Source organism: Macaca thibetana, chromosome 3 (genome assembly GCF_024542745.1).
Source record: "Macaca thibetana thibetana isolate TM-01 chromosome 3, ASM2454274v1, whole genome shotgun sequence".
Lineage (NCBI taxonomy): Eukaryota > Metazoa > Chordata > Mammalia > Primates > Cercopithecidae > Macaca > Macaca thibetana.
In genome coordinates this window covers 124750521-124775694 of record NC_065580.1, presented here as the reverse complement: position 1 = coordinate 124775694, position 25174 = coordinate 124750521, and the positions used below count along the sequence as shown (strand labels likewise).

The following is a 25174-nucleotide window of genomic DNA, read 5'->3' as shown; positions in this document are numbered from 1 at the left end:
TGAACAAAAAAAGAGACAGGACAAAATAGAAAATATTATAATGCACTGCATATACAAAATAAGGGTATTATTTGGTGAAACTTTTGTTTCTTTTCACATAGAGTGAGATACAATAAAATACTGACCCATTCTTTAGATTTAACACAATCTGGTGGACAGTTTATATTATGCCTATTTATTTTCAACCTCACCTTTGATTCCTATCTTAGCTGGAGCATAAAGCCGACATAGATTTCAAGACGAGTAAATACATGCTATTCTCCTCTGAGCTTTAACTACCTCAAAATGGTCTGTTTATTTCTTTAACAATGAAAACATAGCTAAGTATGCAATGATTTTATCACAATATTTCTCCCTGACAAGACTGTAATCCATTGTCCTCTAGGGTTTGTATTGTGGGGTCTAAGATCTAATTTTTTTGAATATCTGATAACGTGTGTGTGTGTGTGTGTGTGCACACGTGTGTGTGTGGTGTACATGTTGTAGCTTCTTTCCTTCCTTTACCTTTTTAATTACACTGCTTTCTCAGCACCTGTCTAGAAGTCAGTCTCTTCTTTCTGTCCACCTACCCTTTCAATTTATATACTCATGCTTTTATTTTGAATTGCATTTGTAGTTATTACAACGAGTTCAGTGCCACGTCCACTCAAAGTGGTCCCAATCTTTCGCTCTTTGCTTTGGCTCCTCAAAGTGATCAACTGTAAAGCAGAGGTACTGATTGCCTTCAAGCTTCGGGTTATAGGACCTTTGGCTGGGAGCTGATGGCCCTACATAACTGATCTTCTGGTTTTGTAATGAGAGAACATGGAAGAATCTCTCTGGAAGGAAATTGAACACTTTAATAGTTCTGCCTATCTTTCTTTGCCAGATCAATTGTAAATCAGCATAGAATGTCTCTAGTAATTCGAGAGACATTGTAACTCTAGAAAGTTAGTCTCTACTGCCTCCGGTATCCCTGCCATGTCAATACAAAGGGGCAGCCTGGCTGGAAGACTCAGTGCTGTGCCCCAAGCAGTTTTGCTAACAAGTTAGTTAAGCACTAGAAGAGGTCAGGCTGGGGAGAGAGCCTGTGTCCTGATTTTGCAAGTCATTCATGTTGGAATTTCCACACACTCCTGCTCTGTCCTGTGCTCTCCCATTGGTGTGGTCTTGTCTAAGGCGCCCTTGCCTGATGATCTTGCCTCTCGCCACTCTCCCCACACTTAATGCTCTTGTCCTCTTTCTCGTCCTTGAGCAAGCCTAGATGGACTTCGCCTCTGGGGTTTTCCACAAGTCCTTCCCTTTCCCTGTAAGGCTCTGCTCCCAGATATCTTGCCTGGCTTCCTATCATTCAGATTTGCATAAATATCACCTCCACGGAGCAGCCTCCTCTGACCTCCCTGAGATACAGGGTCACACCCCTGTATATCATCCTATTGGGTTTTCTTCTTAGAATGTATCAGTATCTTACATGTTCTTGCTTTTGAATGTTTACTATCTCTCCCTAGATCTAGGGAAGAGCCTTATCAATTTCATTGCTGAAACCCTGAAGTCTTCACACTTCCTGAAACACTGAGTGCTCCCATAATTAGTGAGCAGTTCTGAAAATAAAATTAATTGGGCCTAATGTTTGAAATTATGTGCACACATATTTTTTTAGCTTCATAGTCTTAACTCCAAAATATAATCATCAGAGTTTTATGTGTTATCTCAGACAGGTTGCACTGACCTCCTGCAATAATTTTTTCTTATACAAACTAAGTTATGTTTACTATTTTCACTTTAAAAAAATATAGGATAAATAACAGAACCATTTATTTGAATGGCATCTACGTATCCATTGCAAAATTACATTACTATTCCTGAAAATTCAGCCACCATCATCCTGTATCATTAGTCTATGCTGTTAACAAATTGCAATAATTTTTTTTTCTGAACTTAAAAATGTGTTTTTTTGTCCCCCCTGCACACACCCACACATATGTGTGCCTTAGCATATCTTCCTAAATTATATTCAAGAACTTTAAGGCAAACCAGTTCAAAATGATAATTATCAGGTTTTCTTAGATGCTTAAAATCATCTAAACATTCTTCTTTTAGGCCAGCAAATCATAATCAAATCACTCAGAATCAATGAATTGATTGGCCATATGAAGGACCATCTCCATAAAACAAATATGCAAAAATATACATGGAATTTCAGTGGGTTCACGAACTCCACTAAGCTTATTTACTAACCCCGTCTAGCGGCTTTTGCTTTAAATAATTTTTATCTTATTTTATTATTTTATCCTCATCTGTTTTCATTTGCATTATTTTATTGCAAGCAATTTATAAGTCTTTAAGAAAGAACAAAAGCATTCAACTTAAATTCAAGTAAGCAATTTTAATATTTTAGGATTCTCTCTTATGATAAACATTACATAATCTTGGAAACAAGGTTGAGAATGTCTGCTAACTTATTTTTAAATCTTTATTCATGTTCATAGTTATGGTTATTTACAAAGTTATACTTGCAGAGACAAACTATAAGGTTAAAAATCTCTGAAAGAGCTCCTTAATTTGTTTTCGTTTCTGTTCCAGTTTTTAAGGTTCCATATTAACTTCTTGAGTTTGAAGCAAATAGTGCACCATGTTCTTTCTCAAAGTGGCCAGTGAGTTGGACTCTTGGTGGCACAGTGACAGATAAATCTTCATTCTTTTGGACACCAATACAATGAGCCAGTAGCTCATTCCAAACTAGCATATGTATTTGATTATGAGCATGGCAAACATTGCTGATACAGGTACAAGTCTTTGTTGCTTTAGAAATGACCAATCTCATGACCTAAATTTTGAGTAAAAGTACATTACATGTAGATTTTTTCCAATTTGACTGAACTTGAAACAATATACTTATGCTTTAATGTATGCAATCTTTAAGACCCAGCTAAACTTAATAGATGGTATTTATCTTACCATTATTTTATGCATTTTTAAGTATTAAACTTTGAAAGAAAATACATTTCTAGATTAATAAAATAGCGCAGTCAAAACCTTTATTAATTTTTCTCATTAAACTGAAATGATAAACCAAATGAATGAGAAAAATGGCAGTAAAAGATTGAGCATGAAATATTATTTCTCAGGTAATGTCAAGAATATTATGAAAATATATACTTGCTTATAACTGAATCAAAGAAAATGAATGCATTTACCTTTGAAAAGCAGAGGTACTGATTGCCTTCAAGCTTCGGGTTATAGGACCTTAGGCTGGGAGCTGATGGCCCCACATATCTGATCTTCTGGTTTTGTAATGAGAGAACATGGAAGAATCTCTCTGGAAGGAAAACTTAGGTCATTTATCTCTCAAGCTCTATCTATTCCATAATGTATATGGAACACTTTAATATTTCTGCCTATCTTTCTTGCCAGAGTAGGAAACAGGTTCAAAATAAAGTAGTCTGAATTATCATAAAGCCAAAAATAAGAATGGAATATTTAAAATTGTAACTCACTTAACCAGTGAAAACTGAACACATTAATCTTCTTTAGTCGGGGACCTGCCATCATCTTTTGCATATTGTATTTAGCCAACAACCAAATTTTAATTTTTAATTAGGAGACATTAAAATATAATTAGCAGCAAATAACAGAATGACAAAGGTACAGAAATTCATAAAGGTCAAAGAAAGCAGCATTTTTAGCCATAGCAAGAAATGTTCTAACATGAATTTTGGGAATTATGGTGAGTGCTTCACCTTCCCCACATTCACCTCCAAGGCAAATTTTCTAGAAGCAACATTTCTATTTGACAAGAGTATAATGATAATAATACAGAAATAGCTGTCAAACCAGAGAGTGTACATTCTTCCGAGTCAAGAGACTCTCAAACCTCAATAAACCTTTATCCCATGTATAAAGGAACATAGCAAATTCCAACTTAGCACAGATGTAACAAAATTAATTAATCGATCAGAGACTGATACAATTTTGAATATGCACTTTCCAGAATGAAGCAGAGGACAACAGAGACCATCTGCAGCTGTCAAACCTGTGGAAGTGAAACAATGGATTACAAAATTCACGGAGTGTATGAATTATCAACGAAAAACAAACACTTGGTCAAAAGAAGTTGGTCAGTGGCCCAACACGTAGATATTCTTAAGTATATATTTATATATATAATGATAAAAATTAGCTTGCATGAGGGTCGCAGTACATCTACTTTGAAGTTATAGCACATATACTATAAGCAATTTACAGAATTTGTCAGGTTTGCATATACAGGAATTGCAAAATGAATTAAAATACATTGAAATATAGAACACTCAAAATGTAGTTCTGTAAACCTCCTAGGATTGACGGAGATTGGCCATAACCAGCACTTGCCACCATTGAATAAGAACTGTAATTAAGAAAAATAAGAAAAATCCAAGAAAAAAGGGGAAAATAAAAAAAAATTCTTTCTTGTGTTATTCCTTATTTAAAGTAATGTCCTCCTTGTTGACTTGCAGTGTTGATAGTTTTGTTCTTGCCCTAAAAAGGGGGTTTTGTTTGATGATAGCTTCTGTTTTGTAGCGTTTTGATCTCTGTTTGCTTCCTGAAGATACTGGGTCCTTTAGTAGGAAATCAGTGGTATCCATAGTAAATATTCCCTATCCTGATGACATTCAGGCCAACCCTTGAGCAGTCAGTGAGATGATTTTAGTCGCCGAAAGAAAAGGGAAAAAAATAGATCTTGCTATTAGAAAACGTTCTATCGCTTCACACTAATTCTCTTAAAATAAAAGATCAGTGTTTTGCCAAAGAAAATATGATCAACAAAGCATGTGATAGCCTCTTCATTTATGCTTCCGGAAGCAGGTGCTCCTTGTGTAGTGAATTAGAGTACAGTGGGTGCAGGGTGGTGCTTGGAGTTTAGGGTCAACTTTGCTGTCCGCTCCGTAGATTTTACAGGCGATTTGCTCTTTGCTTTAAGAAGAGAAAGTGATATTGGAAAAAAGTCAGCACTTTAGATTAAAGCAAAGCACCCTTCACAAAGCCACAAACAAGAAGCAGGACAGAAAGTCCATGGCTTGTAGCTATCCTCGCACCTGCGGAAGAAGTTATAAGATATTCGCTCATCTTGAAGATTTCCAACGCTCCTTATTAGGCTGTTTTAAACATATACATATATATATTTAATTAGCTCGCCAGCTTGGCTCTGGTGCTCATGAATGTCTTGGCATGCACTGCAAACAACAACACATACAAAGGATTTCAGTCCCAGGAAGTTGGTGTTGTTTGTTTTGTCTGTTTTCAAACAATGCCATCCCATGGCTGGGAACACTGAGGGGGCAAATCCAGATACTTTTCCCTCAAGTAATTCCTTGAGGATCATTCCCTAAAGTCATCTGGTTCTTCCTATACTGGTACCTAAAAACACATCCCTTTTTTTTCCTACTGCATGAGCATAAATCCACAGGGCATATGACACAACCTGAGAACAGCAGGTTCCTCAACGAGGGGGGAACTTGTTCTAGGGTGGGTGCATTTATTTGGGCATTTACTTTTAGAGTGAGATTTTTTTTTTTTTTAAATCTTCAAACTCTTGGAGAAAGTTAGTGCTATCAAGAATTGGAAACTCCTGAAAGAGCTCCAAGACTATCTCAGGGAAGAAATTGTAGTTTTGCATTTTTTTGTCATATATTTTATTCAATAAGCTTCTAGCTACAAATGACATATTGAATGCCTTTATTAGTAAAGAACAAAAATGTGATGAGGATCAAAGCATTACCTTCTTTCATCTTTAACTGGACAAAGATTAAATGTGTTTGAAGGGGGTAAGCATGGGGAAATGCAATCTTTTGAATACTTCATCTAAATCATATTTGGGTCCACATTGACAATGATAAAAATTGTGGCAGAACCCCTTTTTCTCTAAAAGTCACTGTTTGTAGAATAAATATTTGGGGCTTCCAAAGTAGCCATTTAGTAAACTCACATTACTGTGTTTCTGCTAGGTTACTTTAGTGTTGTCATTGATTTGCCTTACTGGTAGGAGGGCTATATATTTACCAGTATACAGTATCTCCTCACAGAAACCTAGTGACTGGAGGAAGACCCAGAGGTTAGTAGTGGGGCTCTGCAGAATGGTCCTCTATTCAAATTGGGTGACAAATTTCAAAAAATGCAACAGTGATAGCTCAGTTCACATGCAGTTCTAAAGTTCTAAGTACAGAGATTTTGCAAGGAAAATGTACACAATCTATGTAAAACCAATAACATCAGAGCTTTCCAAAATTAAACACGTATTCTCATTATCTTTTGAAGAGAAACTCTTTGACAGGGATTCATTTAATGAAAAAAAAGAAGGAAAAATAAATTATTAAATGCTTCCCCAAATAGGCAATGGTCCTTGATTTCACACAAAGTATGTCTGGTATTGAATACAAGTTTTAAAATGCTGAAAGCAAATACAACTTGGTAAAATAATTCACTATTTAAAATGTATTTTGTGAAATAATGGTTTTCTTTTCAACATGGGCATTGCAGATTGGCTCGAATTTGTTGAAACTGCACCATAACTTATGTCGTCCCTTTTCTTAATTAATCAACCCTTCATAGGACATGCCTGATCCCATTAGCCCAGTGAGATATTATGGAAACAGCTGCTTCATGCTGACCCACCTTTTCCTATCATACTATATCCAGCATGTGCAAGTTAAAGCATAATTTACATGAGTATTATAACTAAAAGGAAACCCAATGATGCAGTGTAAAGAATATTTTGAACCTACTAAAATTTTGAACTTCCATCAGATATGTAATAAACTATTGAAGCGTTGTACTTTTGTTTTCAGATTGTAATCATTCAACCACTCTAGGTGCATGCATTTACTAGCATATTTTTAATTAAATACAATTCATTTTCACCAGGAAAATTACAAAGATTTTTTTCCTATATAGTGAATTCTAAAGCAAATGTGTATTGTCATCAAATTACTGACTGTGTTTCTCTCCTTTCTGTTTTTTATGTCTTGAATGAAAAGATATGTACTTCTTTATCTTTGTAGGCCCAAAGACTTTTAGAAGTGACATCTGAGAATCTAAAATGCTACAATTTGTCCTGTGTAATTTTAACAAATAATCATCATAGTCATTTTCATTCAGATTTATACTAATTACATAATGCCATTACTTCTTATCAAACATGTTATGGTTTATTGTATGGAAATATTAACTTTTATGTAACAAGTAAACTTCGGCCACTCTGTGCTCATTTTACAGATAGAAATGCTTTACTTTTGTGAAATACTCAGAGCCAGGGTTGCCGTCAGGACCCCTGAGTTCTGATTTTCTCTGCTGCCACTCACTTTTGAGATCTTAAATGAGATACTATTTCCCCATGTTTCCTAAAGTGAGCATAATAACTGTGTAGAATTGTCTTATTCTCATCATATTAGTATGCCAGGTATTGTGTTGTGATAGGATTGCCTGTTTTGTTTTATTTGCTTTTGTTCTCTGCTGAGGCCAAGCAGGATAATTTGTTATCCCCTTAATACAGTCACACATCTAAGCAACTATTGCCCTCAGATAATTGCCTGTCCATTTATCTGTTCCTAGTAGCTAGTTATAATCTCTCTCTCCTCTGAACTTCAGCAGTATTTTCTTTTGCTAGGTTCTTTACCAGGCCTACATTGTGTGTAATTAATCATATTTGTCTTACCTCACTGATTATGCTATTAGCTCATTAAAAGCAAGGAGTAAAATTTTTTGCAATTTTAAAAATTACTTTCAATGTGTAAAGCAACGCCTCGAGAGTTTTCAAACTTTACCCCCAACATAAAATGCTCTGTGAAGAAGAAAGGAAGATGCTATTATCCAAATTATGTGAAGAAAATTTACAGGCAGTAGGCTTAGATGAAGATAGGCCTAATAGGACCTAGAGGTTTCTCTTGGACACAGACTGCCGTTTCATAATGTCCTTCGACATCTGTTTAATCATGATGCCTTTCATTTGCTTTGTTTCTACGCTTAAAGATTTTCATAGTGCTCTCGTAAGTGTAATCCCCCGTCTTTGTAAGGCGGAGGAGGTAATTTCTTCATTTTGTAAATGGAAGAGTCTGAGAAGTCTTAGAAGTCTCAGCAGGGCAGAAGCTTGGCTTCCATTTCTCATCCTTTTCTCTTCCTCATGCAAGAGTGGTGTGGGCCTCGCCTCATCTGAGATGCAGCAGGCAAGCATTTCTCAAGAGAGTGTGACAAATGAAAGCCCGGCCGAGGAGAAACATGGAAAAAGCCTTCCAGGTATTACCTTCACTACGGTTATGATTTCAGAGAATAACAGAAATTCCATATATTTCATTACAAAAAGAAAGGAAAATTAAAAACAATCAAAGCATAGTAGTTGAGACCTCGGTAGCCTCAGCAGTCCGGCGGAAACGGTGTGGGGCTGCCCGCCTCAAGTGGACTGCCTGTTGCCAGCCAGAGAGGGCCACTGCCTGGAGAGGTCAGGGTCTGCTTCTGCGTCACTGCCTGAGTGCCACCAGCTCCTGTTCTCATGCCTCTTGCCCTTCCATGCCCCTCTCATATGTCCGCCAGGTAGAAGTGCTTGGCTGCCTTTCAGCACCTTCCTTTTCAGTTTAGACCTCCGTCTGTGCTACCATTTTTTCCCTGCGTCTGCAGTCACCAGGCTGGGAGACAGTGGGCAGGCTGAACAGTGCTGCATCTCTCCGCGTGCCCACACCTTACCCTCCAAAACGGCTGAAACTATTGGGGACCTGCTAGGTGCCAGGCAACATGCAGTAGGCACTGTGCCTCCATCATACTGGTTAATCCTCACAACAACCCTGTGTGGCAAATATGCAGATCAGGAATATGTAACCCAAAAATGTGAAATAACTCATCCTAGCAGGGAGTAATGCAAAGACACAGAAATGAAGAAACAGCAGTGTGGTCCATCAGCACAGAGCAGAAATCTGCCGCTTTCTGAAACCTCCTGGGACAAGCAACCTTGCTCCAATACCCCACATTTGTTAAACTGAGATGCGCAGCTATCATTTGAACGTATACTCATCTTTTCAGAGGAAATGCACCACGTGTAACATAGTTCGCATATAACATACTTCATACTTGATATAAAACTTAACTTTTCCCCAACTCTGAACTGATAAATATTGAATATGAAAACATTACCAGCCTCTTGGTTTTTCTATGCATTAATAAAATGTAAAGCCTGTTTGTTCTTCGTAATGTACCAAATTTCTTATGATATAACAATATTTTTAACTTTTCATAGCATACACTTTTACAGCTTGCAAAGGTTCCTCTGAATTCCTTTAAATATTCATTTAATACCTGGCTCCACTATTATTCTAGCATTCCTTCTTCTTTTCAAAAATCTCTTTTCCAAGCTTTTTATTCAAATTTGGTAGTCTGGGCCCAGGAAAGGTTACATTGATGGATCAAAGTACCATCGTTAGTTAGTGGCAGGTGGGGGGTGAGAACCAGACTTTTGGCAGGGGATGTGGGTATTTAATTCAAAGTGCTGAGTGAAGAAAACTAAATAAACCACTTATTCCATGTACATTTGACCAATTCTCCAAATATCCACTTTCTCTTGGCTTTGAATATTTTCTGATGGATTAATTTCCTATGTAAACACAAGTTTAGTTGGCTTAGATATGGGGTACCATCAGTATTTTCGGGGCATCGTTCTGCAGAGTTAGGCGTGATTCGTGATTGGCTTTTCTCTTCTTTCTCTTCTTGTTTGGGTATCTAATGGAATCAAAAGGAGCAAGGAAAAAGAAAGAAAACATTTTCTACTCCCACCCGCCACCCCACTGTGGCTGCATGGTCTGACTCCAGAATCCTTGTTTTGTAAAAATGAATATGAGTGAGGCTCATAACCACAAACTTAAAACTAGAAATCCTCCAACAGTAAAAGTAGCAACAACCAAATACTTTTCTGTCTGTGAAGAAGTCCAGCTTATGAGGAACTGAGTGTCCATTACAGCTCTTCGAGCAGACGGGCCCCTTCAACATATTTCTCATTTATTACAGGTGCCAGCTTCAGAAATGAAAATCGCTGTGTGAGAAAAACTGAGCTAGCTTCTAATGCAATTTTTATTCAGGTTTGAACATACTAAATCACTGTTTAAGGGGAAAGGTCAAATAATAGAATGATTTTATCCCATAATTTTTTGAGAAGAGTATCTTTTTATTAGAATGCTTATGCGTCCGGTGCCAATTTCTTCCAGAAATCTGCTTTTTAAAAGAAATGTGCTTCACTTTGACCTAATACATAAATTGCCTATTTAACGTGCCCCGGCATGCTGGTAGCAGCTGTTTAAATTTCCCTTCTTGCTTTCCTTTAGTCAGCAAATTTACAGCTCTGTTCTAGTTATGAGGGCTCTTACTGTAGCTGAGGGGGAGTGCAGTTGCCCATGAACGCAGGTCTACAGGACAGGGTGCATGGGTGCCACTCCATTCACCAAAGACCGTTCTCTTCTGTTGCTTAGAACCCTCCTCTGCAGCTGTCAGGCCTTTCTACCTCCTGCAGCAACTGAAGAGTGGATGTGTGCAAGCAATGCTGCCTTCTTCTTGCTGGGGACACGGCACATCTGAAAACAGCACATTTTCACGGTAGCACACCCCTACAAGCAAGAACTGATTTTGTGCATATGGGATGATGGTTATGATAGAAGTTGCCAATAATTTTGAACACTTATGATTTCTTTACCTCTGGCTATGATCCCAGGAGTTAACCATAATCATTTTACTGATAGGGAACTGAAGCTGAAGGAGATGATGCAACTTATTGGAGTTTATTCAACTAGTAGGTGGTACAGGTGAGACTCAAATCCGGTTTCTGTTTGACTGTAGAGCTAAGATGGTACAAATATTTGCATCATAATTTCATATGGCAATTCCTCATATCTGAAAACTTTATACTTTTCCAATTCTGCCTATTAAAAATATATAGAGATATGAATGGCTTTGGCAAAATGTAAAGGAGAACAATATAAATTGGTGGAAAAACAAACAGAAACCTTTCCAAGAATGAAAGTCTAATACTGCATATATTTAATAATTGCTTTAATGCGTAAATAAGAATGATTTATAATTAGCACTACATTTACTGGTATATAGACAAATGTTGCTAAAATGCTTGAAACTATTTAGTCACAGAGTTTAAAAATGCTTCCTGCCTGCTTGCTTTCATTATTCATTAGCATTCTCTTTATTAATCATGTATAGGTAGTTATTAATCCAGGATTTATTTGAAAAATCACAAATTTCATATTAGGAATTCCACATGTGGTTTTGTTGCCCCACATGTGGTTTTTAGCACCATTCATGGTGCTAAATTTGACTAAGGGTTTCAGAAAGTGTATTCAAGTTGGGGAACGCAATAGAGACAAATGGCGTCCATGTGCCCTGGCATCCTTTCAGCGATCGTGCACCCAGAGCCCTTCCCTGGCTCAGTGAGGACAGCTTGCCCTGAATTAGAAAGCCAACAGAAGTGCATCACAGCTAGTATTGTTGACTACTAACTGAAAAGGGCAGAGAAAAGAATAACTCGTGAGTTGAGGAAACAGGGGTCAGTTTGGCTGAATATCTGAGAAATCGCTCATCAGTTGGTGAAATAAAGAATACCTCTCCTTATCCACGTCCTCTTTGCATGTTGCTATAGACCTCCACTGCCAATACTGTCAGAGAAATCTCTCTCATCAAAGCAGGAAAAACATCTCATATTTTTAAAGAAATGGCAACTGAGGAACTCAGAGTGAAAAAAATAGAAGAAAAAGAAAGAAGGAAAGAAACATAGCTGCAAATACGTTATTTCATTTCCCACATATCTTCTTAGGTAAATTGAAAAATAAAGATATAGCCATGATTTATAAATATAAAAACTAAAGACCAGGAGCGGTGGCTCACGCCTGTAATCCCAGCACTTTGGGAGGCCGAGGCAGGCAGATCACCAGGTCTAGAGATCAAGAACATCCTGGCCAACATAGGGAAACCCCGTCTCTACTAAAAATACAAAAATTAGCTGGGTGCATGCCTGTAGTCCCAGCTACTTGGGAGGCTGACACAGAGAATTGTTTGAACCCAGGAGGTTGAGGCTGCAGTGAGCTGAGATCACGCCACTGCACTCCAGCCTGGGTGACAGAGTGAGACTCTGTCTCAAAAACAAAAAACAACAAAAAACTAAAAAACGAATTTTTATGGTTAATTAATGTCTGACTTTGAGGAAGGAATCATTGGAGGACCTAATGTCAATAGGACCTAAAAAAGCATAAATTATATGGCTTCAGAAAACACACCTGTTTTAACACAAGGAAAATGTCTTAAGATTTTACCCATATTTTTTCCAAGTTTGAGCCAGTGGCTTTACCGTTTTCCTTAATCTAGCTATTTCAAGTTTTCTTAATTAGAATGCTTTGTTAATTACCTTCATTAGTAGAAGTTATCTTCTTAGCTATCAGCATTAAGTAATTAGAAATATTTGAAGCAAGATTTTAAAAATTCACATCTCATTTATCAAGGTATACAAATAAAAGGACAGAAGTAAACCATTGCCTGGGATTTGTTCATCAAACTTCCCAGACATAATTTGTCATTATCTATCATTTTAAATAAATTAATATTATCATCATGAATATGTAATGAAGGATAGTCCAAGGGATGTTTTTTAATCTTTTCTGACCACTGCTACATAGGCAGTCTGGGGTTGTTTTCTTAAACATTCACCAAATTACACTAAACTTCAAGTATATTCTTAGCAGTGGTATTATCCTCAGAAGTGTTTTGCACTATACATAAACCAAAACGTAATTTTCTATCCCTAAACATTTAACTCTAAGTCATGCTAAACACAATGCTAAGTGCTGCAATAACACTTAAAGTTCAAGACACAATTCCTATCTTCACAATCCTTATAATATTTTCAGATAGTTTGAAATAGAGTGAGGTTTTAAATTCTAAAGTTTTTTTTTTTTTTTTCTGTTTAGTGGTTGTGATTCTATTGCTCAATCCCTAAATGTTAGATTTTTCAAATTAACTATTTACAATGCTAGAAGTTAGAGAATTGCCTTCGTAGCATATGAATTTGTTTAATCAGAAAAACTAAAGGTAAAAGATTATATGCATGGCTGAAGAGCAGGCTCCTCAGGGTGTGTCTGTAACAAAAGCCATCAAAATGAAGCAAGAAAAACACTGATCTCATAACAGAGCCCTTCGCTGCACAGTGCTTGACACCTTTACATTTTAACATTTGAAGTATTTCACTGCATTATTTAACTTCATTAAAATGTTTCTCTGTGAAGATAATAATAAAATTGCTAGACTTAATTTCATCTTTAAAATTTTCTCTACAGCTTCATATTTGTCAGCTTCAGGGACTAAGAAACCATAACTCCTAGATTTTACTATTTGCTTTAATTCAAGCACTGTTTAACCTATATCAGGTATGTTTTATACCTATAGGATTCTGAATTCATGCAAAAATGCTCTCTGAGAGTCTGTTTTGAAGCAGTTGCATTAAGTAAAACATAATACTCATTTATAAATCTTCCTGTGTCTGATTTCCCTTGATACTCCCAAAGACAATGGGAGTATCCTCACTTTGATCTCTCTTGGAATTGGGGGTTGTGTGAATCATCTCATTGACAGGAAAAATGATTGCATGATATTTTATTTACTTGTGTGTGTTTGATTTATTTAATCAATGTGAATTCATCAAGATCACACCTATTTGCTTAGAAAAACAAGACTAACTTGATGGTCAGATTCTCCACCCAGACTCCAGGAAATAAGATATAATAAAATACAAAGTTCCTAATTTCAATGCATTTTCTGAGTAGACCATTTTCACAACAGTACTTTAGGTACATATATGTACATGTGTAGATATTTTTAAGATTTTGTCATGAACTCTATAATTATACACCATTATTTTACTTTGCTTCTCTTTGTTGAAATATTTTATGTGTTTGCTAATTTATTTTCTCTCTCATGAGACAACTGTTTACCATTTTTAATTGGAAAAAATTTAAATTTTCTTTTTCTGCTTATAACAAAGTAATACATTATCATTGTACGAGTGTTATAAACAAGCAAAACAATAAAAAATTAAAAATAATAACATATTGACTGCTGTACATTTTCTTTTTTTCTTTTATTTTTCTGTGCACATGGCTCAGACTGATTTAAAGCTTTGTACGCTACATTTTTTCACCTTAAAGTTTTGTATCCTATATTTTTTCATGTGATGTTATGTACTGAGTCCTTTCTAATGTCTCTAAACATTCTTTGAGAACATGATTCTAGAAACTGCTTAATGTTCACTGTATGCTTTAACACATTCACTAGGTAACTTGCCTTTTGGTCATCTGTGTATTTCCAGGTGTATGAAAAACTCCATGATAAGCATTGCACTTCATGACTCACTATGATATCCTTGGAATTTCCTCCTGAAAGTATAATTTCAGGGACATACGGGTTGCATAATCTAAAGCCTCGTGATGACTCTTCCCTGACAAATTTTCCTTCACAAGGGAAGTACTGATTCACCATGCCAATGGCAATGTAGCAGAATGTCTGAGTCACTGTAACCTTTATGATGCTTGTTGATTTAGAAAACTTTTGCCAAGATTATATCTGTCAATTTTTTTTTTTTAATGACAAAGGGTTTTGACTGGGACTGCATCAAATCTATAAATACTTCTGAAAAACCTGACATGCTTGCAATTCTGAGATGGGCCATCCAAGAACATAGCATTGTAACTCATTTATTCAAACCTAAACTCTCTCAATGAAGTGTTTTAGTGGTCATCATATTCATACTACTGATTTGCAACCATACTTTTTCAAAAAATGATTATATATTTTATATCTTTTACTTGTTGCTACTATTGAGGATTCAATATTATTCCTAAAATTATTTTCTACTTTGGTATTGGAGTTATGTAGAAGGTTGACCAAAGTTTATACTTTTATCTTAATTTTATTTATATTATATGATCACTTTTAATATCTCTAAATGACTAGGAGTGGGTTATAAAATCATAGCATCTGTAAATATTGACATTTATTATTTTCCTAAGTATTAGACACAAATATTTCCTTGTTTGATGCTTTACTTTTTAGTTACATATTATTTAGTTAAATAAAATTTTAAAGTTATAGCTAAATATTTTCACTTGCAAATGATTTTGTAACTTTTAACCTTCAAAGTCACAAGTATCTTATTTTATGCTAATCTTCCTATATTTGATTTTTATTTTCTGCTTAGCTCTTTAACTGGCGTTCATTTGGATATATATTGTAAACTGTGATTATATGTCTCCTTTTGGCATTATTAATTAAATAAATCCTTCATTAATTGTTACATTTTTAAATTCATTAGATATTATTTTGTATAATTTTTGAGCTTTCCAAGCTTGTTTTTATTTGCTTTATTCTCTATTCATATTTCTGTTTCTTTGTTGTCCTCTTAAATAATGGTTATTTTGTAGCATAATTTCTTATCTGGTAGGTAAAGAGATAGAGAACTAGGGCATTGCTGAGCTCACTCATGTGCTAGGTTTACTCTGCTAGATTTTTAAAATTCATTATTTCATTTAATGTTAAAAATGATCCTTGGTAGATAAGTATTACCATATCAGTTTTATACATAAGATTTTGAAGTTCAGAGACATTTTGTGAGCAGCTCACCCAAAGTAACATGCTGGTAGATAGCAAATCTAGGAATCAAATCTATATCTACCTGGTACCATAAACTATGAAATTTTTATTATTAATTTATATTCCTATTTTATTTTTGTTTCTTTTTAAGTCTTTAAATAATATTCTAACTTGTTTATGTTTTCAGATGTATTGCTAATTACTTTGTGATTTTAAAAACTCAGAAAACCTTTTTTGAAAACTTGAATTTAATTAAGATGAACACCAGTTTGTATAATTATGGCTTTAGAATACCTGTTATTTATTCAGGTTGCAGTTTAAATTCTTAAAAATCCTTTGGAATTTTATCATGTTTTATAATAAAGATCTAGTTACAACCTTGGGCAAGACAGCTGGTGGCTAATATGTTGTGTTTATTTAGAGGAAAATTTATCATCAATTAATGGCATTGTGACAGAAGAAAAAAAAGAAAGCTCTGAAATTATAAACCACAAAACATAAGCCAGAAATGGAGATCTAGTTTTCCTTCCTTAACCCATCACTTCCACACACTCAGGAAGGAAAATATTTGCCTAGAAGAACCAGGTGGTAAAGACCATTAACTCTAATCATTTCATGCTGATAATGGTATATAAGCATATGCAATAATAGTCATATTTTTACAGCAACTAGCCACCGTTTATTCAGGGATTATTAAGTGCCATCTTCATATGTACATCATTTCCTTTAACTGTCAAAACCCTGTGAGGATTGTAGTATAGTTCTCATTTAAGAAATGAGGAAACAGGCTGGGCACAGTAACTCACGCCTGTAATCCCAGCACTTTGGGAAGCCAAGAAGGGTGGATCACTTGAGGTCAGGAGTTTGAGACCAGCCTGGCCAACATGGTGAAATGCTGTCTCTACTGAAAATACAAAAATTAGCCGGGCGTGGTGGTGCGCACCTGTAATCCAAGCTACTCAGGAAGCTGAGGCAGGAGAATTGCTTGAACCCGGGAGGTGGAGGTCGTAATGAGCTGGGATCACACCATTGCACTCTAGCCTGGGCGACAGACAGAGCAAAACTCCGTTTCAAAACAAAAACAAAAACAGAAACAAAAACAAAAAAAAAGAAGGAAATGAGGAAACAGACATACAGCGCTATGAGTGATGGAGCTGAGATGTGAAGCAGCCTTCCTCTTTAACTGCTGTGTGCTAGTGCCTCTACCAATTAGTAGGCAAAGCCATAGGCAGAAGGTCTGAGGAATGTGTCCCTGCTCATTTACGCCCCTTCACTGCTCAGATGAAGGCACTGGTTCAGCCTATCAGTGGCAGAAGTGTCCTTGGAAGAAGGAGCTCTTGACCTTTGTTGCTCTTTTAGGGTGTGTGTTATTGTGACTAACAGAGTGAAGCCTTTCTAGCAATTTCTCAACACTTTGGCCATCTAGCCAGGAAGCTGGTCCTCTGGTAGCTTCCTGAAGTCGCAGACATCATGGAATCACTTGAGACAAGAACTTAGAACATTGGCAAATTCTGTTTCATGTCTCCTTAACTACAGAGGAACTAGGAGTCACAAGCAAGCCTTCATGTGGCCAGTTATGAATGGAAAAGCCCATCCAACCTACAGCAAGGCCTTGACATTCTAGGCCCAAATAGTTCTGAACTTCGATGAGTAAAATTAAATATGGTTTTCAGGAGAATTTAACCAGTATAGAATCTTAATCCACATAATTCTGGTTCAAATATAGCCCTACCAGATTCCTTGGCCTGTATTATCCAAATCATTCCCTCATATCTATTTTTTGTCTTATTCATAGACACTTGATTTACATAGTTGCCATTTATATGATAGAATTACAATGATGAAATTAATTTAACCTGTGTCAGCAGCCAAGTTGGATCATTTAAACAAAAATCAGCAGTAAGGGCTGAATTATATGACTGACTCTACCTCAAAGCAGTGCATCATTTACTCACATATTAAATGAGACAAGCAATCTTCCTGCAAAGACCCTCAGCCTCTCATCTCCCTCCACCCAATGGCTTTGCCATCCCGTGTTAAGACGAATCCTGCTGAATGTGGCCACTCTGGGCTCCTGGCAGCTGTTGCAGCAGCTACCTCTTCACAGTCAGGTTCATATCACGGTGAACACACAATAATTGTATTTCGGAGTTCGGAGAATCAGCATTCCTGCTGAACTACTACAGACTCCACACATGGAGACACAAGTACCACCTTCACTGCAGCCAGTTTCCTTACAAATACCAGCTGTTGATCACAGGAGTGAACAGATTCACAAAAGTCCACCCCAATACTGGAAACAATAAGAGCAACAGAGCAGAGCCTCTAAAAAAAGAATTTTGTAGCATGACACATACAGATATATATCTCATAGTAAATGATAAGAAGAAATTTTTTTTACCCAGAAAAACTTCAAAAAGCTAATGATTCTTTTAACTTTTGGAACATAGCATGCTTATTTCTGGTTCTACAATCATGCTGGTTCAGTAGGCACTGGGTGGAGTCCTGGAATATGAATTTTTAATAAGGTCCCTGACGAGTCTGGCATAGGTAGGCTGCACAACTCACTTTCAGAAACACAGTTTGGGAGGCTTGATCAGTTCTGGAATAGTGGCAAAATTATCTAATTATGAAAACATAATTATACAAAAAAAAAAAAAAAAAAAAAAAAGAACATGAGCCCCATTTGTTCAGGGCACATAGAGGAATTGCAAAAGCAAGTTACGATATTTGTAGCCAAGAAGTTACAGTTAGGGTGATCAACTGTCCCGGTTTGCTTAAAACTAAGAGGTTTTCCAGAATGTGTGACTTTCAGCACTAAAGATTCAACAATACAAGGCACAGTGAGGGCTTCAAAGTAAGTATAAACAAATTGCTGAGATCTTGATGAGTAACCAATTCTGACAAAGAGAAAAGGAGAAAGCTTTAATAAAGGAGTTTTCATTTTTGTAGCAACTCAGCAAATAGGGAAAGGAAACAGCATTTGCAAAGCCATAGAGGTAACAAAATATCTGAAAACATTCCTGCAATACCAAATGGAAAGACTGAATGAGATTAGTAACTCAGAAGAAACAAGGCTGGAGTTAGACTACGAAAACTAATGTTGGCACTTTGAAAATAATAATCATTTCATACATGCTCTGTTGTGATATGCCCCTTGTATTAGAGTTAAAACAAGAAATTCTTATTGGAATAGATTGGATTAGATTAGGAAAATGAAAAGAGCCTGTGTTGACAATAAACCAGTATTGGTTAGAACAGAAAAGATGCAGTTTCTCAGGGATGTTTTAGGGAGACAATTACTAGGACAATTCAGTGTGTCAGCTGACAGAAGAGATGAGAACATTTTCAAGGCTTCCTCAAGACCAACGACTGTGATGAATGCTATTAAAACAGTTTGCGATCATAGGAGGAAGAACATTTCTTTTTGGTGAGAAAGCTAAGATAAATTCAGTTTTGAATATTTGAGTTTTAGATGTCTTATCTGAACATCTACTACGAAACAAACCTCACTACAACCTAGTGCCTTAAAGTGACAGGAGATCATCATCTGTCTCTGTTCTGCGTGTTGTCTGTGCTTAGCTGGGCAGTGCTCACTTGGGCTCCCTCATGCTGCAATGAGACAGCCACTGGAGCTGTGACTGGAGGAAGGCTGGAGTGGCTGGATACCCAAGGCTGCTTCCAGGCTCGCACACCAAGGGCCATGGCTGAGCTTCAGTCAGTAAGGTGGCTGCGCTGCCTCCACAGTGGCTGGCCTCCAGGAGGGCTCAGCAGGTGCTGCCTGCCCCTGTAAAGGATAGGTTTATAATTGGCACAGCTCACTTCTTCCTACTTTATTGGGCAGAGTGGTCACAGGCCAGCCAACGCTCAGGGGAAGGAAAATAGGCTTCATTGGGTGGGATGGAGACAAGTGTGTAGACATTCTTACTCTGCCACAGTTCTTGCAGGACGTATATGTAGATGCTCTGGGGGACAAGAGTGAATATGAGTCTGGATCTACAGAAATGAGTCAGAAGTACAAAGGTGAATGGAACAATTTTCTAAGAAAATTTAGCAGTCAAAACCATGGAAGTGGATGAGAAGATCAGGGAGTTGACAATGGGAAAAGAACTATATTTAAGAGAGGAATTTAGTGGGGGAGGCCAATAAAGGAGAGAGAGCAATGCTAGGAGCCAGTAAATAGGGGACCAGCCAGCAAAGAGAAGAGAGGTAAGAGTGTCAGGAAAGAGCGATCAAGGGAGAAAGGTCACCTAGAGACTGGGAAGGATGAGATGTAAGAGGGCAGGGAATTGGAAGCAGGAGACACCAGTGACTTGCATGACAGCATTGGGAGTGCAAGTGACCTGGGCAATTGACCTGGAGGAGCCAGCATGCAGCTCTGCACAGCAGGGGTTGATCCATGGCCAGGTTGGGGAGGAAGAGCAGGAAGCTGCTTCACAGTTCTGTGTGACCTTGGGAAGGTGGGGAGGGGGTCAGTAGAAAAAAATGAAGACAGAGAGAAGAAAGGAAGGACTGGTAGAGGTGGTCTGTGGAGGAGATGTTTGACTTCTGGAAGGATTGGAGACACTAGAAGAGACAGGAAGAAACAAGTAGAGAATGGCTTAGTATACTGGGGTATTTGGGGGCACAGTGGAGTGGCATTGAGTCCTGTGTTCTCTGCAAAGAGGGACCTAAACCACCCCATCCTGGTCAAGATCCTGGGACTTCCACAGTCAGTTATGCTTGGTGCCACCCTCCTCTCCGAAAGGTCTTTCTTCACCGTATTTGCTTGTGTGAGCTCTCCCTATCCTCCAAGCCCCTTCATCCAGGTTGCCCTCCCTGACTCCTCCAGCAAGAAGCAAGAATTCACCTTCTCAGAACATCTATAGAACATTTCTTCTGCTTCTAACTTTATGTATTGCTTTCCTGATAACATCATATTTATTGGCATCCTCTCTTGATAAGCTTCTTGCAAATAGAGCCAAAAAAAGTGGGCAGAGGGGAATAGGTTTGATATGATCTAAGCCGGTCATGGTACACAAAACCGGAGAGTGTTCAGAACAATTGAAGACGGCAAACTTTAAAGGGATTGCAACAGCCAAGTTTTGTTTATCTGTTTGCCTAACTGTTTTGCTTCAATATTTTGTTTTAATTGTTGATCACAAAATGGAGGTAGAATTCAAATAATTTTACAAGTAAAGGATTCACAAAGATAAAAAAGAAACGATTTTAAGTGGGAGGGGGAAGTCACATGCTCAAAAACTGTTGGAAAATACCTTAAATAATAGTTAGCTTTATCTTGTGATAGGTAGATGGTCATAGACTATCTTTTCCATCTTCCTCTATTCATGTAAATCTCTGCTCTAGAAAAACTGGTTAAATTAATTGTATGAAAATTTGAAGATTTTATATAAAACTATTTTCAGCTAATACGTTTTCCTTCATAAAACAGAAATTCGACAGAAAAATAGTATCAATTAAGAGTGAGTGCTTCAGTTTAAATAATTTAGTCAACTAAGTCAAAGATTATGATGAAAATAAAGGGCCAAACAGGCCAGCTTTTTGTGACAGAGGTTGATATGACAGTGTCCCATATACCATAGATGAAGGACGCCTCTTTGCGTCAAACAATAAAAGATAAAAGGCTAGTACAATATAGCTATTGACTTCCAAAAGTAAGATTTTGATTTTTGTGCCTTCACCACATCTTGCCTTTCACAGAATAATGAAATAAAGATGCATGATAAATGGAATGTACAAATATTTTATTTTCTTGCAAACTAAAATACAAACTCCTTGAGGAGAAGAAGTGTGTCTTCCTTGTTTGCGTCCCTATGCTTGGTATGTGAGTTCCTGGGTGGGATGGAAGGTGAATAAATGAATGAATAAATGAAACATGGGTATTGAAATAAGCTTTATTTGAATATAATCTGAAAATTTTAAGGCAAAAATCATAAATCAGGATGTGGGTATTACAGTGAATATAATACATAAATATCCACCCCGATACTGAATTATATATAATAATTGTGCAAGTATAGGAACTTACACATAAGTCAGTGGCTGGACTGCCCCAGCTTCTGAAATAGAAATTAGAAAATGTCGATAGAGGTATATAAAAATATGATCCAGTATTCACTGGTTGGAAATATTGAAATTAAATATTTTGAGGTATTTCAGGTTACTCTTTGATACAAGCAGATACTTTTAGTGAACAGGACTTTTAATGAATATAAACTTCATGAGTCATTTGTTTCTCTCCTTCTATCTTTAACTCTAGAAAAAGCAATTTTGTATCTAACAGCAAGGCTGGCAATGGGATGAAAAAAGAGCAGTAATTTTCATTTGAAAATTGTTAGAAGAGATCTGGAGTTTATCATTTAGCACTAATAACAGCGCTAAGAGATATTAAAATAAAAGAAATAGATATTTTTAGATTGCATTATTAAACCCCAAAAGCTAAGAAAATATTCTAGAAATAGATAAAGCATTTCACTCTACCCCTCTATTCCAAATTCTTCACTTGGAATAGATAAGCTGTTTGATTTTATTCTGCCGAACAGATTGATGACATCTAACTTGGAACAGTCTATGTAGGATAATATTAATAATTTCACTTCCATGACTGGAGTTCTTGCTAATTAGGTTGTAAACTGTCTGCTTAGTCTACTCTGTAATCTTGCCTGTAGTGTCTAACTTCTTTTCTGATAATGTGAAGAAATCTTCCTGAAATAATAGTCACAAAGTTGTAACCATCATTTGGTTACCATTATAATTTAGCATATACCTGTGTGTTTTGTGTGTATGGATACACACACATATGTTCCAGCTATATTAGTTTGTCCTTTAATTTGGGAAACAGAAAAGATGATAAAGAAAAAAAAATTAGACAAATCCACACACACTGGGCTTCAGAGAGGCTAAGCCATCTATTCATCAGACTGACATAAATTGCAATGACCAAGGCATGCCAGGAGAGTTGCTCGTCTACATTATAAGGCAGGGCAAACTCAGAGAACCCTAATCCAAGTGCCCTACAAATGTGCAAATCACATCCATTAGGAAGTAAAGCATTAACAGAAAACCTATTTTGGCATACAGTATTTTAAAAACATTTAAAAGCATTGTTCACAAGCAAGGACTTAAAGATACAAACCTATATGTATTTCTACATGTATATATATATTTGATATACATATTAAAGTCTATATTTGATTAGGATGATTTCTGAGATATGTGTGTGTGTGTGTGTGTGTGTGTGTGTGTGTGCGCGCGTATTCAGGATGATATGAGATGAGATCTCAGAAATCATCCTGGTGAAGTAATCAGACTTTTTAATTTAATGGCTGAAGAGATCTTAAATAATATTAGCAATGTAATTTTCCATTACTGATGGTAGCATCAATACTTCTTCAGTGATAAAATATAAAGGGAAAAACCTAAAGAAGGATGAAGTCGGTATGTTTGTGCTCCCTTCATCCCATGTCATGTGTTTGAGGAAATCGTGATGGCCGCAGGGTTGTGCAGGGTTCCGCTCATTCCATGGAGCCTTTATCCCACATCAAGGTTAAAACTTCTATGCATTTCCATTGGCTGAATGACTGCATACATTAATGCCATTCAGAACAGCTTTAACTTGCACAGCTGCCTTCAGAATCCTGTGACTAAGCTTCTAAATTGGCCTGGAAGGCACATTCACAGGAGTTGCCTTATCTCTGCACCACTTACTGTCTTCAATCCCCTCTCTGTCCTTCCATTATCATCATCACACGCAGCTGAGGTTTCTCCTTCAAAATCAAAAGCCCTTGGAGAATAGTCCTGCTTAGAGCTATGGGTCGCTGAAAATGCATGATATGGCATGTCTCTCTCATTTACATTTTGATTAAGTGAAAGCCTCTTAATTTGGGTCATTATCGATACATAAATCTGTAGAGAAAATGAACATGCATTTGTAATGTAACCAACATTACATGATTTATTGTTCTTATAATGTGTAAATACAGAAAGGAAAAAAACCAGAGTCCAGCTCTCAGATGCTCTGGAAATGCAGCACCACTAGGGGACTCACGGGGCGCACCCACATGCTTTGAGCTCTGAGTGAATCAGTGCAGGCTCAGCAGTCACCTCTCATAATCACTTGCACTGAACTAGGTCTCCGATTTTAAAAACCATCATTCACAAATGTGTCTACTCTATACGACTGACCTTTCTGTGGAGGGTTCGTGAGTGGTAAAATAAAAGGCTCGAAATGGGTTTCCATACCTGATTGTGGACTTTGTTTGGGCATTTTGGCTACCGCTTGAGGGCTGGAGGTGGAGTGCGTTCGTTGGTTGGCAGAGCCATGGATGCTGCTGGGGACGGCTGCAGAGGCGTTCTTGCGGGGCTTCATATCCTGCAGCCACATGGGAGAGGCTTCGAAGGCCTGCATTCTGCGGGCATGGCTGTTGGCATTGACTTTCAGATAGGCCTGGGCCTTGTGTTCCTGAAGCTCCCCGTAGTTGGCATCAGTCACCCTGCACTCATATAAGCCTTCATCCTTTTTCCTCACTTTGGAAATCTGAAGCTTGTGGGAGATATCATTGCCTTGGACTTTCACTGTCTGAAAGATTGCAGGTAAAAAAAAAATAAAGTGCTACATCAAATGATTTTGTTCCCAATTTTTTCCCCTGAGCTTGCTAACATTGGAAAGCTAAAGGGTCTTAATGGGCCCATAGCCATAGTGAAGGAGTTTTTTATTTCCTTAACATCACATCTGAAGGCCTTGGTTATCCTATTCCACCAACCACTGCACTTGCAGACTCAGGGGATAATTAGTTCAATGCAGCCAGTGCCAGATTCTGTCAGCCATATGCCCCCCATTGTCCACAGGCCAGTAGCAGCTCTGTCATTTTTCCATCATGGGATTGGCCTCTGCCTGCTTAACTCAGTTCAATGAAGCACAAACCAATAAGGCCAACTCTATAGGTGAAACAACCTCTTTCCTTCCCTGTGGGCTATAAACTAACCCCCTCAACTCTGAGACATCACAAAAATATTTTGTTGGTCATGGGTTTGAGTGAGAAAGCACTTGTATCCCCACACTGGGATGACTACTAAAGGTGCTGTTAACGAACTTGAATACTACTATTTTTTCTTCTTAAATTTTATGTGCAGTCTTGCCTCTAGTCATGGGGTGGCATGACTTGGGGGTACAGCTTCCTATCACCTGAAGTCTTGTTGCTCAAAGTATGTATCCCATGCCATTATAGGGACTTTATGCTACAGGGACTTGGGATGCCATCGATAAAACATTGGCTTGATTTTCAAAATTGAAATTGGCTTTCTTATTTCTTCTAATAAGTTTTATTCCAGACTAATAGCAAGATCAGATATCTGATAGATATACTAGATATAATATATGATTTTCTATTATATGTCATATATTGTATATATAAGCATCTTTATCAGAACAGTTAGGTTTAATACATAATCACGTGTTCTTCATAACTGAGACAATTATAGGTTTCATAAGACGTTTGGGATTCAAGAATTTGGTTGATTTTGAAAGATACAGAAAAGAAATGAA

General features: G+C 37.1%; 1 protein-coding gene across 4 annotated transcripts in view; it reads right to left on the bottom strand.

Annotated features, from left to right (window-relative positions):
* Nucleotides 1-2345: 2345 nt before the first annotated feature.
* The window catches only part of VSTM2A (V-set and transmembrane domain containing 2A), a 29335-nt gene continuing 6506 nt past the window's right edge, over nt 2346-25174 (bottom strand). The window contains exons 4-5 of one of the 4 annotated variants that reach the window (XM_050783523.1): nt 23872-24208; nt 2346-5054 (exon numbers count right to left, since the gene is read on the bottom strand). In XM_050783523.1, coding sequence (XP_050639480.1) covers nt 4978-5054; nt 23872-24208 — 414 coding nt within the window. In that variant the 3' untranslated portion in view covers nt 2346-4977. Of the gene's footprint in view, nt 5055-5085; nt 5193-23561; nt 24209-25174 lie in introns of those variants that run through there. The other 3 variants (XM_050783522.1, XM_050783524.1, XM_050783521.1) reach the window with 3 other exon arrangements.